The 17,340-nt window shown below is 37.3% G+C and overlaps 2 protein-coding genes across 4 annotated transcripts in view; both read left to right on the forward strand.

The window, feature by feature from the left end:
• Window positions 1-639: 639 nt before the first annotated feature.
• snrpa1 (small nuclear ribonucleoprotein polypeptide A') lies at window positions 640-5,727 on the forward strand. The gene is made up of 9 exons (XM_067493536.1): window positions 640-825; window positions 1,450-1,597; window positions 1,891-1,969; window positions 2,887-2,933; window positions 3,028-3,130; window positions 3,400-3,479; window positions 3,896-3,971; window positions 5,098-5,191; window positions 5,472-5,727. Exons 1-9 carry the CDS (start codon window positions 744-746, stop codon window positions 5,624-5,626), a joined length of 864 nt encoding a protein of 287 aa, XP_067349637.1. The 5' UTR covers window positions 640-743; the 3' UTR covers window positions 5,627-5,727.
• Window positions 5,728-7,345: 1,618 nt separating this feature from the next.
• efl1 (elongation factor like GTPase 1) overlaps window positions 7,346-17,340 on the forward strand; it is a 108,650-nt gene continuing 98,655 nt past the window's right edge. The window contains exons 1-12 of one of the 3 annotated variants that reach the window (XM_067493516.1): window positions 7,346-7,372; window positions 7,880-7,980; window positions 8,494-8,561; window positions 8,684-8,768; window positions 9,428-9,561; window positions 10,294-10,431; window positions 11,306-11,520; window positions 12,643-12,766; window positions 14,762-14,841; window positions 15,355-15,491; window positions 15,625-15,747; window positions 16,752-16,851. In XM_067493516.1, the coding sequence (XP_067349617.1) occupies window positions 7,890-7,980; window positions 8,494-8,561; window positions 8,684-8,768; window positions 9,428-9,561; window positions 10,294-10,431; window positions 11,306-11,520; window positions 12,643-12,766; window positions 14,762-14,841; window positions 15,355-15,491; window positions 15,625-15,747; window positions 16,752-16,851 (1,295 nt within the window). In that variant the 5' untranslated portion in view covers window positions 7,346-7,372; window positions 7,880-7,889. The other 2 variants (XM_067493508.1, XM_067493524.1) reach the window with 2 other exon arrangements.

Consider the following 17,340-nt stretch of genomic DNA (forward strand, 5'->3'; position numbering starts at 1 on the left):
GAGCCAATAATTGGCAAGGCATTTCAATATTTCTTACCTTTAACATTTGATATGTTATCTATATTGTGTTGGGAATAAAATAAAAGTTTATGAGATTTGTAAATTATTGCATTCCTTTTTTATTTACAATTTGTACAGTGTGCCAACTTTTTTGAAATCAGGTTTGTATTATATCTGTGTTTTGGGATTACATAAACCTATAGCAGCACATTCAGTTAGTGTAATTTGCTCAGTGTTATAGTAAACGACCCTTATATAGATCTACAGGATCATCTGCATTCTCAATCTTTAGTCCTTCTAGTCCACAGTCAATTCCAGGTATTGTGAGATTTCACAATGCAATAGTGTCAGTTAATAGTGTCAGATGTTTTTAGTCATTGGGCCAAATCTGTGTGTCTAGTTGTTGAAGGACCTCATACTGTACATGGAACCATTACGTCTGTCTCCATATTGACAAACAAGTGATACAAAGGAGGCAAAACTGTTTTATAGTATTTAAGAAGTTGGACCTATAAGAAAAAGTCTGATCCATACCTCAGTAGATGCAGTAGCGTCTGTAAAGTAAATTTTCCCCCGCACAGTAGATGGCGCTAATGACACAAACTTTGGAAGCCAACGCGCCTAAACGTAGAGCGGAACAAGGGGAAGAAGAAGAAAGTATTATTCCGGCTAAAAGCGTGTTTGTAATAACGCGCGTTCAAGGAATTTCTTTTTTTTAAGTAACATAATTTCTTGCCTTCGAAATGGTGAAACTATCTGCGGAACTGATTGAGCAGGCTGCTCAATATACGAACCCAGTGAGAGACAGAGAATTGGATTTACGAGGTTAGTAAAGGTCTCTTCAGCAGTTCGTAGTGTGTGTGCTACGTCAGTTAGCCAGTTTAAGTAGCTCGGGCTAAATCCAGGCCTCAAGCCGCACTCAGCCAAAAAGCTGGAAGTGAAATGTTGTTTTTATTCTCTGTTCTAAAAATCAAAATGTATTTGATGTTTGCCTGAGATACTTTATGTTTGTGTTTTTATTTTTTTTTTTTATCGTGCCGCTGTTAGCTATATTATGCCGTTGTGTAAAGTCTGAAATTTACATGAGGATGTTTTTCACCCTTAGTTTATATTTAGTGTATATATACATAATGAGTGTATGTATGTATGTATGAATGTATATGTTATATTATATAATGTGTATATGTGAGAGCAAAAGAGAGTTTTGTTCTCGAAATATTACCTATTTTCCTCCAAAAAAAAAAAAATGGCAGTCTGTAAACAGAATTGTTAAAATCTCTTTAGCATAATTGGAATTGGAATCAGAATCAATAAAATTAAAACTATATCCAACAGTAGTAGCCATAGCTCATTATGGTAGACTGTATAAAAATGACTGTAAATCATGGTATTCTTGTCATATTTCATCTGTAGAGCTAAAACTGTAACTTATTGTTTCTTATTTTACAGGTTATAAAATCCCAGTTGTTGAGAATCTTGGAGCTACTCTGGACCAGTTTGACACAATTGAGCTTTCTGATAATGAAATCAGGAAACTGGATGGCTTCCCTCTGCTTAAAAGACTGAAAACATTGCTAATGAACAACAACAGAATTTGGTAATTCACTCAGTGCTGGTTTAATGGCAATTGAAATTTTAGATGTTTCACAACTTTTGTAAATTCGGGTGACTCCCCACTGAGTTACAGCTGAAAAAGCTTCTAAAAAAACGGTTACTTAATCCATTAATGTATATTTTGATCTTGTGTTTGTGTTAAGCTAAATAATTATTTCAAATTATTTGTTCCCACAAATTCCGCATTTCTTTACATCAGTCTCATTACTAAGTACATGGCCGCATGCTTATAACCTTTTAAATTTAATATTTTTTTAATTTTTTTTTTTTTTCCAGTCGCATTGGTGAGAATCTGGAGCGATCTCTGCCAAACCTGACAGAGCTGATTCTCACAAGTAACAATATAATGGAGCTGGTGAGTACATTTCAGCAGAGGATACTACAACAGAACCATGTGAATTTTACCAATAATGGGGGAGTACCAAGTTTTTTTCACTCAGTAGGGAAAATATTATTAGGAACAAAATAGAAAAACTACAAATGTGCACTTAGTATCAAAGTGATTTAAAGCATTAAGTAACGTTTAAAAATATTTTTAAATAGAAATATGATTTACACTGTGTCTTAATGTGGAGGTGCAACACTGGCAGCAGTGCAGGGATATTCCTTTCTACGGGTTTTTGAGCAAGGCTCCTTTTTGTAAGCAATCAGAGAAAAAGAAACCCTGTGGCACAGCATCAGCATTTGATGCTTTGAGTGGTTTACTCTTTCACACATGAACTCCAGTGTCCAGAGTTGTGTTTTACACACAGAGAGATAGTCTAAGTCAGAAGTGTCTCATAAAACTTAATTTTAGTGAGAGGCCAGAATGTACAGGAGGCAAAACATGATAGAAAAATTAGGCTGCCGGAAACAGTGTTTTGTTTGTTTACAGCACATCTGAACCTGAACGAAAACTGGCAGAAACATTGTCACAAACATCCTGCCCACAATTCCATACCGAGCAGTACGCTGCATGCATGACTCACTTACATAGTAAGGACTTTGTATTAAGGGGCTTGCAGGACACAGCCTGCCATATGTTAAAGAGGCTACATTGTAGCTTTAAGATTCACTTAAACACATAAGTTTAAGGTTTTTTTTTTTTTTTTTTTCTAGATTTATCATTTGGTTTAACAGATTTTACACATTCTGTTTTACACCTCTAGATAGGTGCCCTTTACTAGTGAATCACCTCTGGGTCTAAATTTAATGTGACTTTACTGGTTCTTCAGAAACTTCTGTTTAACCAGGATGTGTTTATTTTTTCTTTTCTCTATTCATCATGTGTAGGGTGACTTGGACCCACTGGCCTCAGTGAAGACATTGACTCTTCTTAGGTATGAATCATCAATACTCAGATAACTTGGATATTAAACCGTCTTGTGTGCCACTAAATTATGATTTTATATGTAACAATCACTGAATTTCCAGCTTGTTAAGGAATCCAGTGACAAACAAGAAGCATTACAGACTCTATGTCATCAACAAAATTCCACAGATCCGGGTGCTTGACTTCCAGAAGGTAAAACTCAAGGTATGTTCCAAGCAGGTAGTGTAAATTCTATGTGTTAACATGGGACATGTGACTATTGACCAGTTTTGAGTTACTCTGTACGGTAATTTACAGTTTAACTTTTGGGCAATGTGGTGGGTATTAAGTGTCCTACAGGGTCTTAGGCTTTTCTATCCTTGAGTTGAATGTCCATAGAAGTTGTGGTGTATTATGCTTTTTCCTTCCTGGCCTTGTCCACCCTTGGATAAAAGTTCAGTCTGTAATTTAACAGTGTGATATTATCATCTTAGGAGCGCCAGGAGGCAGAGAAAATGTTCAAGGGCAAGCGAGGTGCTCAACTTGCAAAGGATATTGCCAAGAGAACAAAGACGTAAGATAAAATGTCCATGTCCAGCAGCAGGTCCTCAGAATCACTAGATCTGGGCCGATGCCAAAAATTAAGTGTCAGGTCCCACAATATACATTGTATTTGTGTACATCAGGAAAGAATTTAAACCCTGCACAGACAAGGAATTCATTAGCAAAAATATCTGGGCTGTAATCCAAAAGATTATCACTCAATTCTTGTAAAAGCAAATTATGTTATTGTAATGTGTTTTTAAAAAGACATACACTGCTACTTATTTAAAACTAGAAACATCCAGTGCAGTGTTGCTCAGGACTGCTGTCGTTGGACAATGTGTCAGTTTATTTGACTTAAGAAAAGATACTACACATGGCTCAATTTGCTCAAAGGTCAGAGAAGTTCTGTGTGTTCATGTTGTCTAAAAAAGGTGTTTCTTTCAGATTTATACCTGGAGTTCCAGCACAGCTTGAGAAGAAAAAGACAGGGCCATCTCAAGCAGAAGTTGAAGCCATTAAGGTGCTGGTTGTTTTGAGAGCTTTACTTATTTTTTTTAACTTGCTGTCATCTAAAATGTGACATGAATGGAAGAAACCCCTATAGTGATTTCTGGAAGTTTTTGGATCCCTTCACATTTTTGTACATTTTACTTTGTGACTTTGGCCCACAAAGCGGTGGCTCATTAAAACAATGTGAAACAGTGGCTGGGACTTTGTCCACAGAGCGTGTAGGTTCTATGTTTAAACCTTTTTGGAAACGAGTTTCAAACACACTAAAGGAGGACACAGAAGGGCAACACCCTAAGATGGCACAATCTTACAGTTACTGAAACAGTAAAATTGTAACCTGGCTTCTTGAATGTGTCAGTAGGGCTGTGCGATTATGACTAAATCTATGGTTTTATGATAGACATCAGTCTTGTATTCAACTTTTATTTTGTTGCAAATTACCAATTTTGGCAGATCCTTTTATCATTTCTTTGAGACAATATAACACAACTACCTATGGAAGTGAATATAAATATAAATGTGACCGAACAGGTCAATTCAGAACAGGGGAACAGTCATCTAAAAAAGCTGGCATTGTTCGTAGACAGTTTCCTTCCCATAATAGTTTGTTCAATAGGCCATTTCCTAATGCTTTAAGTCATTTAAATGTATGTCGGCAGAATTCAAGCAGACTGTGACTTCTATCTATGCACCTATCCACTCTACCATGACTGCTCTGGATCACCACTCACTAGACTTAACTCAAGAATGTAAGAAAACAGGATGCATGTGGCCACAATTTGGAATCGCATGTTTAAAGGGTGTGAATACTGGGGCAAATTTGGACAGATTTCTAAATATGCTTTGAGTTTCTGTTACTGCATAAATATTGATATAGGGAAATTAATTACAATGACCTGTGCAAAAAGTGAAGAAAGTTGAATTGTAAATATATTTTTATCATTAAAGTTTTTGGTAATAATCTTGAACACTTTTATACATCACAAGTACAGAGGTCATGAGGTTCAGTAATGTACTAAAATAACCAGATTTAAAATTCAGATTTGTGGCAGTGGACTTGCAGATTTAAAGGGAATGGGAGTAGAATCTGTTATACCACATCAACTAATGTTAACAAGATTGTATTTCCATTTCAGAATGCCATAGCTAATGCTTCATCATTGGCAGAGGTGGAGAGGCTGAAAGGCATGTTGCAGGCTGGTCAGATCCCGGGCCGAGACCTCAGACAAGGTCAGTGCTAAACAAATGCTACAACAGAATCTGACTAATAGTTTAGAACCATATTGTTTAATTTTGTCAGTTCCTCACGTGGTGTAATTCAGAATTTGTGGGAAAACTGTGACCTCAGGAAGTACTATTGCTAGTATCAATAAGGAGTTTCGACAAAAACAAAAATCAGTTCACATCACTCAGCCCAGTACATGGACAAATTCAGACTTTTTAACTGTAGACACTTGTTATACTTTGATAGATAATTTAGATGCATGAATATATTGATTTGTAACATTAGTTCCAGCTGCAATGGTGGAGGAGGAAGAAGAAGAAGAGGGTGCCACTGTACAGATGAATGCACATATGGGTGAAGATCCTGGAGAGCAGATGGATGAGGGACATCAAGAGGATGATGAAGATATGGATAAAGAATCCCATGTTAATGGCTCCTGAGTTTTGTTGTCTTTTTTTATGTTGTTAATTATTGTGTTGGACTTTCACCAGGTCTGTTATATTTTGTAAAATCATACATTAAACTGATTTTTTTTTTTTAATTGCTATGAGTGTGTTTGCTTAATTAAAGCAGCAGACATTTTCTGCTGAATGGCAACCATCTGTTTTTTCTTCATTAATATATTTCATTCATAGACCCCCAGTGACATGGTTCACAAAATACTTGGACAGTTGTTTAGCTGTTCCGCTGACATGTATATCTTATTTCCCGTCCTTTCGTACATTACATCAATTATTTGGCATCTTTTTCCTCAAACGAAGGCACTGGTAAGCTCAGGAATGACAAAAGGGTTGATAAACAAATTTTACTATGGTAACAAAACAAAACAAAACTGCTGTCAAATCAACACCTTCAGGGAGGTAGGTGTGTCTGTCAATGTCAACAATCAAGAGGTCAATTCAGAACTAATGCCTCACACTGCCTACCCTCATCACATTCTCCAGGCCTGTGTCAACTTTGAAATCTTTGCAGTCCACTACACCTGCCACAGGAGCTGCTAATCCAGTTCTACATTTATATCACGGGGTCTGTCCTGTGCTCCTACATCAGAGTGTGGTTTGGAGCAGCCACCAAACGGTACAAGAACAGACAACAATCATTGTTGCTCCCCAGGACATCGAGAGCTGGAAAGTAGGCAAAGAAACCCCCCACTGACCCCTCTCACCCTGGACACAACCTCCTCCAGTTTCTCCCCTCAGGTCATTAGTCATTAACAGCTGACCTTGTACTTACTAATACATTTGTGCTATACATGCTACTGTATACATTGGACTTGTTTTTCCCTTATGTGCTATTTCTCATTTCATATTGTCTGTATTGTTACTGAAAGGACTTGATTTTATTTTTTATTTTAATTTTGATTTGTATTTTAAAATGTGTATATTAATTCTACAAATGCTTGGTAAATGGGGGACCACACCAAGTGAACTGCCACAGGGACTAACTTGTTAGCCCTCTTGTTTTCCAGAACTGGACTAATGAGGTTACTCCTAGTTTCGACTCTTTTATTGATTTTTAGTTTTAAGTATTTTTTGTTTGTCATGTCTTAAGTTTTAGTTTAGAATATTTTGTATTTGAATTTTGTTAAGGGTTCCTAAACAAAAAGGGATATAGTATAACTAACAAAGATGTTTGATCATTTGAAAGATTTGACTGTATAAGCGGTAATTAAAATGACTAAAAGGAAATGTTAACTAAAAGAAAAAAAAGACAAAAGAGAAACAAAAAAGCTTAAAAGCTATATTGTTCATAATTTTTTTGAGTAGACCCTGCGGAAATCAATGTAGGCTGTGTGTTTACAATATTGTATTGTAATAAATTACTTTACTTTACACAATTCTTCAAAAGTTCCTCCATCTCGTAACCCAGTCACCAGAGCGTCACATCCCTGAGCTTGGTGGTGCATTCAAGTCATATTTAAAAAATGAGCTTTTGTACGTAAATAAACACTTCGTTACTGGTTGATATTTGAAACAGTTTTCGTGATGAATAGAATTATGGCTTTATTGCAGCCGTATACAACCAAATACCAAACTTATTTTATTAGTTAATATACAGTACTGTTACAAGTTTACAAACTAAAGATGTATATTTCAGAATAAATGGGTTTAGTTTTCCTTGAATGCGGCACCAATGCGAACAAATGAGCGTGGTTAACGTGCCTCATCAACTTCCGGGAAAACAACGTGAGTAAAGCACGTCCATGTGTCTTACAAATGAGCTTAATTGGACAGTAATGTTGAATTCAAATCACCAAAGCAGCGTTGTACGTAACAGTTATGTTGTTGTCAAGACTTAGAAGCGAAGCAGACTCTTGTTCTTTTTTCTGGGGCAATCTCAGATAAAGCTAGCCACGGGATTAGCATGTCACCTGTCACCATGTACACACAGATCAGTGCACCTCATCTCCAGTCTAGTTTGGTTTGTGTTATAGTTTGTAACGATAGCTAACAAGCTACCGATGTTTTTAAACCACTCAGTGTTCAGGTTGCATTGTTCGAGTGTACTGTAAATCCGACGCTAGCTAACCGTTATAGTCAGTAACTTAAAGAAAGCCTGCTAACACAACTTCATGTGCTGTACAGTATTACTATATTATCATCGTCTTAATTCACTGTACTGAATTATTGCGAGAAACCTTAGGAAATTATAACTAGGTTACGCTACTCTCCAGGTGTTGTCCTGTGTTTTAGGCTTTTCGCCATGGAACACACCAGCCTGGAAAAGATCATTGCACTGCAGAGAAACCCTGCCAACATTAGAAACCTGTGCATTCTGGCACACGTTGATCATGGTGAGTTCACATGCTCACATTCCAAGTAAAATTATCATTTTTATAATACTACATATATGTGAAAGAATTGCTTAGATTGTTATCATTTGAATTACTCACATGTGTTGTTTGTGAATTTGATTGTAAATTTACACGTATTGTAATTAGGTACTTTACACCACTGAAATGAATATTGTCATAGCATCATTGTCTCCACATATTATTCAGATGTAGGACACTTTTGTGCTAAAATAGATTTTCGATGAATCTAAGTTTAAAAAAAAACTAACAAAAATAATAAACTGGTGTTACATTACTACCTCCTGGTGTGGGAGAGGATTTAGAGTCATTAGCCTCCTCTGATTGTTTTGTTGAAACTTCTCTATGTAATTATTTGCCCCATAAATATTGAAATCCAAGATGAATTATATTTTTTGTTATTTGTAATTTTGACTATTTTATATTTACTCTTATTCTAAATGCACTGGAAAGCTGTGCGCTTGTGAAACCATTCAGAATCCTCTGTGTTTGCAGGCAAAACAACTCTAGCTGACTCCTTCGTGGCAAGTAATGGTATCATATCAAGTCGGCTGGCTGGGAAGGTAAGAGACTGTATTTGCTAGGATGACTTTTTGTCAGTCCTCCTCTTTGACTTGCACATGTTGTGCAGGATTCAAGGTGTTAGTGTTGGTTTGTCAATATTTTTTATGTGTTAATCTACCAGCTGAGGTATCTGGACAGCAGGGAGGATGAACAGATCAGAGGAATCACCATGAAGTCCAGTGCCATCTCTCTACACTACAGAAATGGTAAGACCACTAACTGTAGGGCTATTTGAAGTAGAGCCCACACTTGTATGAGTATTTCTTACTGTTACATGTGAATCTGTTGTGTTCAGTATATTCCAGGGCCTGTTCTTCAAATGTTGCTGGATGTTCTTTACTGGATAATGTTCTCAGGTTACACCTGTAAAAGACTCTTTTACAGCAGATTTCCCATTATCTGCATGTTAATGACAAAAGAGGGAGAGAGAGAGAGAATGAGTGAGAGCAGATTTTGACCCCAGAAGCTGTGAAGAATTTAAAGATTTAAGATGCATCTTTTTATCATTGCATTGATTGATGTAAAATAAATACTTTCTGGTCTAACAGCTTAAATCTGATATGTTGATTGGAGTAAACCGAAGAAAATAAAATTGCTACTGAGTGGGTTTTAGATTGTAGCTACAGTATGTTGCTTAGACAACAAGGTCACTATGACTTTGGAAGAACCAACAGAATTGGGATTATGAGAAATCATTGGCAATAATATCGCCTAAGTTGCTAATTCACTTGAAGAATTAGGCTCAGGAGTCATTCTGTCATGGTTTGATATACAGTTGATCTTTAACCGCTTATCCTGTTCAGTATTGCCAGATAAAAATGCATGTTAGGTCAAAAGACTGTTTGTGCTCACCTTGTCTCCTCAGGAGATCAGGAGTACCTGCTAAATCTGATCGACTCTCCTGGTCACGTCGACTTCTCCTCTGAGGTTTCCACTGCTGTCAGGTTATGTGATGGTGCCATCGTAGTTGTCGATGCTGTAGAGGGAGTGTGTCCGCAGGTAAACTGTTAACTTACTATCTCGTTTTGTTAGCCATTGTAATTTAACAGTAAATTATTTTAAACTGCAAAGCTGCAATTTAAAAAAGTATTTATATTTTATATTATGCCATCAATTCTATCTGGAAAAAAATTGGCCTAAATGCCCACAATCTGACCTGGGCATTTACTTAAAAAAGCAGACCTAAGGCAGAAAACGTAGAGAGGCCATTGGTCCAACACTGTTTCTTTTGTTTAGTGCTCTGACCCATGAACAGGTCCCTCAGATCAAGCATGAAATTCAAAGGTTGTGGTGCAGTCAGCTTTAGACACAGCAATACTACCTGTTTTCAGCCTATATGCCAAGCTGTAGGTACACATTTAACAGACGAAGTCTGATCTGCATATTTATCAATGTCAAATTCTTCCTTTGACAAATCGTACCATCAACATTAAAGCTTTTTCATAGATTCAGAGAAACTGTTTTCATTTCATTTTCCAAATCTGAAACATTTCGAAGATAAGTTAAAATATATATTTTTAGAATTGATTACATTTTGTTATTTGTAGGAACGTTATGTTTTTCTACTTGTACTGAAAAATTTAAGTGAGCAATCTCGGTTATCGCCTATGTAGAACTTGTTTTAGTAGTTGAAATGAACATGCACTCTTGCAAAGTGCAAGAGTATACAATTGCAAATTTAAATACATAGATTTTTTTTTTTTTTTTTTTACATGTGTGTTTTGTGTGTAGACTCAGGTTGTGCTGCGCCAGGCTTGGCTGGAAAACATCAGGCCTGTTCTGGTCATTAATAAGATCGATCGCCTCATCTTGGAACTCAAGCTCAGCTCTCAGGAAGCTTACACCCATCTGCAGAAGATCTTGGAACAGGTCAGGGGCCTAACTCTCATGTGATACATCTAATGTTGTGCTGTAATGCAGACTTTAGTAAAACTAGATAATTTTTTTGCCATGTTTAATTATTGAACACCAACTACATAGCACCATTTCCAAGGAGGTTGGGACACTGTGTAAAATGTAAATAAAAGGAGAATGTAACACATTAGAAATAAATGACAAGGCAAAATATCATGGTCCACCCCAACATAAACTGCAGAATAAACAGATTCTGTAGTGGAAATAACTGCATGGGCTGAGAAAAACTTCTGACAACTACTGTCAGTTAACACAGTTTATTACTGCATTCACCCATGTAAATTAAAACTTTACTATAGAAAGAAACAACTAGATATGAACAAGACCCAGTGACACCAACAGCTTCTCTGAGTTCAAGCTCAATTAAAATGGACTGAGATGAAGTGGAAAACTGGTCTGATAAGTTAGAATTTTACATTCTTTTGAAATTTATGGGTGACTTGCATATCATTAAACACGCCATTAATGCTGAATGATATATACAGCTTTTGGAGGAACCCATACTGCCACCCAGATGTTGTCTTTTATAGGGAAGGCCTTGTTTAGTTCAGAACCACAATGCCAAACCACATTCTGCAGGTATTATAACAATATGGTTCTGTAACAAAAGAGTCCAGGTGTTAAAAAGCCCTGCCTACTGGTCAGACATGTCAGACCCGCTAAAAACCTTCGAAGCAAGCTTCGAGGCGAAATGTTTGACAAAGTAGGTCCTGAACTGTTAAGCACCTGTGATCCTATATTAAATGAAAAATATTTCTATTTCAAAACTAAAACATGCTGTAGTTTCAACATTTGAAACATTGTTTCATATGTATGTTTTTACCTCTAGGTGAATGCAGTGACAGGGGCATTGTTCACATCCAAAGTACTGGAGGAGCGAGCAGAGAAACAGAAGGAGGAGGAGAACCAGATTGAGATGTCAAGTGGAGATCAGGTTTACGACTGGAGTGCAGGGCTAGAGGAGGCTGATGACTCTAACCTCTACTTCTCCCCTGACCAAGGGAATGTGGTATTTGCCAGCGCTATAGATGGATGGGGTTTCAGGTGAGGCTGGGCTTTTCTTAAGCTGTTTTAGAGATGTCTGTGTTATGACTTACTTCTTAGATAAATTGAGGTCTTCATATAAACTGCAAAAGGCACTTTGAGTTTTTTCCCTATTGGTCCAGAGGATGTAGATATACTTAGGGCCTAATCATACAGGATATGTTTTAGCAGCCTGGGGCAGCTATTTAAATTATTTTCAATGAGATTGAGGCATTAGACACGCTGCTTTTTGCGTCGCGGTGTGCCTCACATTTCTCTGCTCTATGGGCCTCACGGTTTTTACAGTAACTGTCTGAATACATCCAGTTGAAAGAAGTTTAACTACGAGGTGAAGTGCACCTGACGTCACCAGCATTTTTTAAACCTAACTGTCCAGACTCATCCTAACTCATAATTTCAGTTTTTTATAAACATTTGTTTAAAAAGCTAAATCTATGTTGTGAAAAAACAATAGGGAAATCTTTTAGGAGGGGTGAATACTTTTATAGGCACTGTAAAAAATGCCCTTAAATAGTTTCACATAAACAAATTTAAAGAACTGCTTCAAATGTTCACTAGATGGTGCTCTTATCTTAGATTTAGAATCACTGACCATCATCATTACAGTCCTACAAGAGCCAAAAGCAGACCCCAACCCGGTTACTTCCTTATTTTGTCGAATGATGGACTTTGAAGGTAAAATACTCGTCCCTAACCTTTCATGACTTATGCCTGAAAGATAATCCAATCACTTTACAGCATGTGTTCTGAATTCAAACACTATGCTTTATTTATATTTTAGTGGATGGTCGTGAATGATAAGGATGTAAAGACTTAGTTCTGGGGGTAGCCGTGTCCTTCTCATTGTTCTGCTCTGAACCCAAGACTTGGGTTTATCATCCATAGCAAAGGAGGAGAAAGCTGAGACAACCACACAGTCATGTTTCCCCTGGTCCTGTTTTAATCTCTCAGCAGTTATCAAAGCTCCATTTACTCAAAACTGCTAAAATGTGCTGTTTTAAAAAAAGACGTACACTCTAGCTTTTCTTATAGTGGTTGACTGCGCAATGAAGAACGATGCTTTTCTGATTTCAGTTAAATAAAAATGGAAATAGAAGACTAAGAATTATTCTTTTATTGTAGCATCCAGCAGTTTGCACACATCTACAGCCAGAAAATGGGTATCAAAAAAGAGGTGCTGCTGAAAACTCTTTGGGGAGATTTCTACCTCATCGCCAAAGCAAAGAAGATAATGAAAGGAGCTCAGGTAATGTAATTATTTTGTCATTTTCATATGCAAGATTATCTTAAAAGTTAGTGATGATTTGTATTTTTTTTTTTTTAATGAATGAATAAATTATCTCCAGAGCTTCCATCAATGGGAGCACATGATTATGTGGTAATCTTTCCAAGATCCTAATGCTGTTCGTACACATTTTGGACTGAAGTAAATGGTTAAAATAAGGAATTGGTGGTTTTACCAGTTATGCATATTAATGGGCTCTGACAGTCTGAAACTAATGATTCATACATAAGTGATGTTTAGTTTTTACATCTTTATCTGTGGACAGAAGGTCTTTACATCCAGCTGGATCTAAATACATCTCTTAGCATTATGGCTGCAACGGGTTGCAGGTGGGGTCAGTCGTTCTACACCGAGAACCTTCTGGCCATTTTGAGCACAGATTCTTCTTATTATCAGATGCCAGTGCTAACCATTAAACCACTGTGCTGCCCCACACTGGCCCTTGACAACTTTTATCCTCAACAAAGCTATATCCTTTGTTAAGCTATAAAAAGTGGCAATTAGTTCATGAAATAAAGAAAACTGAACCTAATGTGTCCACAGGTGAAAACAGTTTGGGTGGTTCAGACTAGATATAGGAAGTTCAGCCAGGCTTTTGGCACCTCTTACAGCATTTTTTAAATGTACCTTGTCTACTCCCATTGACTCAAATTCTGGTTTGTTATCCCCCCTTTAGTTTGTTAATGTGACCAGGTCACACACAGCACTCAGATTTGGTCTCAGGCTGGTCCCAAATTAATTCTGCAGTTATTTGTTTGTGGTCATCACATGGCTTGACCTTGATCTGGCCTAAAAAAGAGATTTCAGCTATACAAAAAACTTCTTTGTAAAGAATCAAAGCTGTCACCTGGCTAACAGGTTTTTTGTATGTTTTTGGAAAATGAGATTCCACATTCCTAGAACAAGCTTACAAATGTGTTTCTGCCTCAAATGAAGTTTGGAGTCTAACTATCTTGGGATCTTTTCTATAAGTGATGAAAAAATTAGAGTTAGACTGACAGGTGGATTGGTGATGCATTAGCACTAATGCGGATATTGTAGTTAACTGTTGTGGGGAAGAGGGAGCTCAGTTGCAAGGCGAGGTGGTAAATTTATCAGTCTATGGTTCAACCCTGCGCTATAAACATGAGTAATGGTCGAAAGAATAAGATAACAAATAAAAGCGGCTGAAATTAGTTTCCTGTGTCAGGTGGGCAGGCTCAGAGATGGGGTATGGAGCTCAGACAATCCAGAGGTATCTTGGAGTAGAGCCTCTGCTCCTTCAGAATAAAGGTAGCCAGTTGAGGTGGTTCTGGCATCTTTTCAGAAGCCTTCTGGAAGCCTCCAATTGGAGGTCGTATAGCACACCTGAGTGGTAGGAGACCCCGGGGTAGACCTAGAACGTGCTGGAGAGATTATATCTGATCTGGCCTGGGTATGCCTCACAATTTCACCAATGGAGTTGAAGTCTGAAAAAACTTACTAAACCTGCTGAAAGATTTATATACATGTCCACAAGAATGCTTGTATATATGCAAATACCAGAATCATTTAGTTGATATGTTTAAGGTTAGGGTAGGTGTCCAGGAAATTAAGTCAATCTAATCTCCACTAAAGTTATATAAACCAGATTGTGTGTGTGTGAGAGAGAGATAGAGATTGTAGGTAGCTGTATGCCAGTATCACAAGATCTAAAAGGGCAAGAGCAAAAAATTGTACAAAACTCCTAGTTCTCAAGCAGAGACCATGCACTTCACTGTTACACTAACATCATCAGCACAAAAGTCCAAACACTTAACAAAAGAGCACAAACACTTAAAGTAACTACTGAGCTATTTTCTATCTCAGAAGGTTGAAAGTGGTGTATTTGAGTGGCATTTAATCGAAGCTCTGTAATTGAGTGGAAGTGCTCAGTTAATAGTCTTTATCTGATACATTTCTTTAAATGTGTTCTGTTTATCTCTTTCTTTGCTGCAGGCCAAAGGAAAGAAGCCACTGTTTGTGCAGTTTGTGCTAGATAACATTTGGAGTTTATATGATGCTGTTGTCATTAGGAGGTATGTGAAACATGGTCCTACATTTAACACACTTTTGCTTTTATAGTTGAATGCATTCGCCGTTTGAATGGATGTTTAAACATGGGGAACAAACTGTGGTACCTGGGGTGGGTATAACAGTCTTAATGTATCAGTGTGATGTGTACATGCTTTATTTTATAGTATGCAAAGAGGCTTAGGATTGCTGGGAATCTGTGATTGCAACTACTTTATACAATAAGTTGACTTTATACTGTAAGGTAACTAATCTGCTCTCTCTAAGAATCTATCTAGAATTACAATGTTAAGTAAACACTAGAAAATTGTTATGATGGTAGACAAAATTCAATGAGAAATGGTGTGTAGAAGATCAACGGAAGCAAGTGGGACACAGCACATTTGCTCCACAACACTGACACAAAATGAGAAGTTATAACAGAGAACAGTCACTTTTGCCTACAGATCACTGCATGCAGCTTTGTTCAGCCCTCGTGCTGTTATAACAAATTTGGTTCTTATTTGTAATTCACCCAGAGACAAGGAGAAGGTGGAGAAGGTGGTGACATCACTTGGGGTAAAAGTGATGGCCAGGGACTCTCGTCATTCTGACCCTAAAGTCCTCCTGTCTGCCATCTGCAGCCAGTGGTTACCACTGTCCCAGGCTGTCCTCTGTATCCTTTTAACTATGTCTATCTGGTATTGTCTAAAAGTGTGTGGAACACAAGCTGGATCGTTCCTTGCTTGGGTGCCTCAGTTGAGCTTTGTTTTGGGCAAGTTTGTAGTTTTCTTTGACAGACACTGTAGCCATGGTGTGTGAGAAGCTTCCTAGTCCATTAGATATTGCTGCAGAGCGGGTGGAGAAACTGATGAGTGTTGGAAGGCAACGATTTGACTCATTACCCGAACAGGCACAGGAACTGAAAAAAGGTAAATGCGCATTCATGCATACAGACACACACCGTCACTACACACTCCTGCCACTTTTTTAGGTACACCTTTACAATTCAATGCAATCTAATACAGCAGCTCTGCCATGAATTTTACTTTTACAGTGTTAGAATTGTGGAAACTGTCAGAAAGGTGAGGCTCCTTATTCTTTTTAAAGAGTTTAGCAAAAACATTTGAAACCCCTCTTCTTGTAGTACACTCCAGTATGACACCACCACCCACTATGACCTCAATAATAAACACAGTAGAATTTTCACCTTTCTGACAGTTGCAAGGTAGAAAATGAGAAATTATAACACTGTAAATGCAGAATTCATGACAGCTGCTGTATTGGATTGCATTAGATTGGACAAAAGTTAAAGTATCCACAAAATGACTGAATTTGAACAATGCACAAATTTACTGATCTTGGACTTAAATTAAGCTCTTGTCATTTGTTTTCCTCATTAGCAATGAAAATTCTGCAAGCTAGATGCTTTCTCATATTTAGCTGGCACCAACCGTCACCTTCTTTAATGACAACAAAGGCAGCTGTTCCTAATTAACTTTAATTCTGTGACTAACTTGAAGTTAGTTAAGATTCAAATTTTCTAAGAAGCTCCTGTAAAATAGATCACATTAACTTTAAAATTTGTATTATTTATCATTTCCCTGTTATTACACAGTTTTAAATACATATTTTACCAGTGCAGGCCAGTTGTTAAATTGATCTGGTCATTTTTGTTTTTCACTGCTAAGAACAGATGTGCAGTGGAAGATGGGGGAGGAAACAAAACATTTGAATTATAAACTAAAAAAGGGTTAATTGTGTTGCTAATGAAAAAACTATGAATTTATTGTGAGTGATGTTTGCATAAAGCATACTGAGTTCTGGAAACTGCGAACACTTCTGGTAAACTGTTGGTACTTGGTGTTTATCTGGCTAATTGTTGAAATATCAGATGTGTGTTTAAGTCTTGCTTCTCCTCTTGGCTTGTTTCCAGCGTTCCTGCAGTGTTCGAGTGGGGAAAATGCACCAGTCATCATCTTTGTGTCCAAAATGTTTGCTGTGGACTCCAAGGCCTTGCCTCAGAACAAACCGAGGTACTTGTGTTTGTGTGTGTCTACAGACAGTAAAGTCAGTAGATGGTGCTTCAGTCCTGTTAATTCCTCGGCCTCATGGTTGTAGATGTGCTTAATTTTCCTGCCTTGTTCAAGATCTAAATGAAGAAGAAGAGTTCACTCACAACATGCCTCAAGTTACTGAGATTATAAATGCTCATAAATTTGTACATTTAGGCGCTGCCCCCCTGTGCGATCTCTTTATGCATATGCAGTGGCATTAATATATTTTTTAATTTTGACAGTAAACATGAGAAATATTGACTCATTTAAATTGAGTTTTTTAATGATGTAGTTGTCTAGAGCTATAATGGTAATGTCAGCTTTTACCGTTTCCTTTGAGACAGCTGCATGTGTGTTGGCTTTTTGTGTGAGGCCATGCGATAGGATAGCAGGCTTTTGCAATCATTTGAGTTCATGTAGATAGAATATAATTTTATTGAAATTGCGTATCATCCAGAATAGTTTGTT

This window comes from Channa argus, chromosome 2 (genome assembly GCF_033026475.1).
Source record: "Channa argus isolate prfri chromosome 2, Channa argus male v1.0, whole genome shotgun sequence".
Lineage (NCBI taxonomy): Eukaryota > Metazoa > Chordata > Actinopteri > Anabantiformes > Channidae > Channa > Channa argus.

Coding starts and splice junctions, on each gene's coding strand:
- snrpa1 (XM_067493536.1), top strand. CDS start 744: ATGGTGAAACTATCTGCGGAACTGATTGAGCAGGCTGCTCAATATACG. Junction 826..1,449: donor CAGAGAATTGGATTTACGAG/GTTAGTAAAGGT, acceptor CTTATTTTACAG/GTTATAAAATCCCAGTTGTT. Junction 3,972..5,097: donor CAGAAGTTGAAGCCATTAAG/GTGCTGGTTGTT, acceptor TTTCCATTTCAG/AATGCCATAGCTAATGCTTC.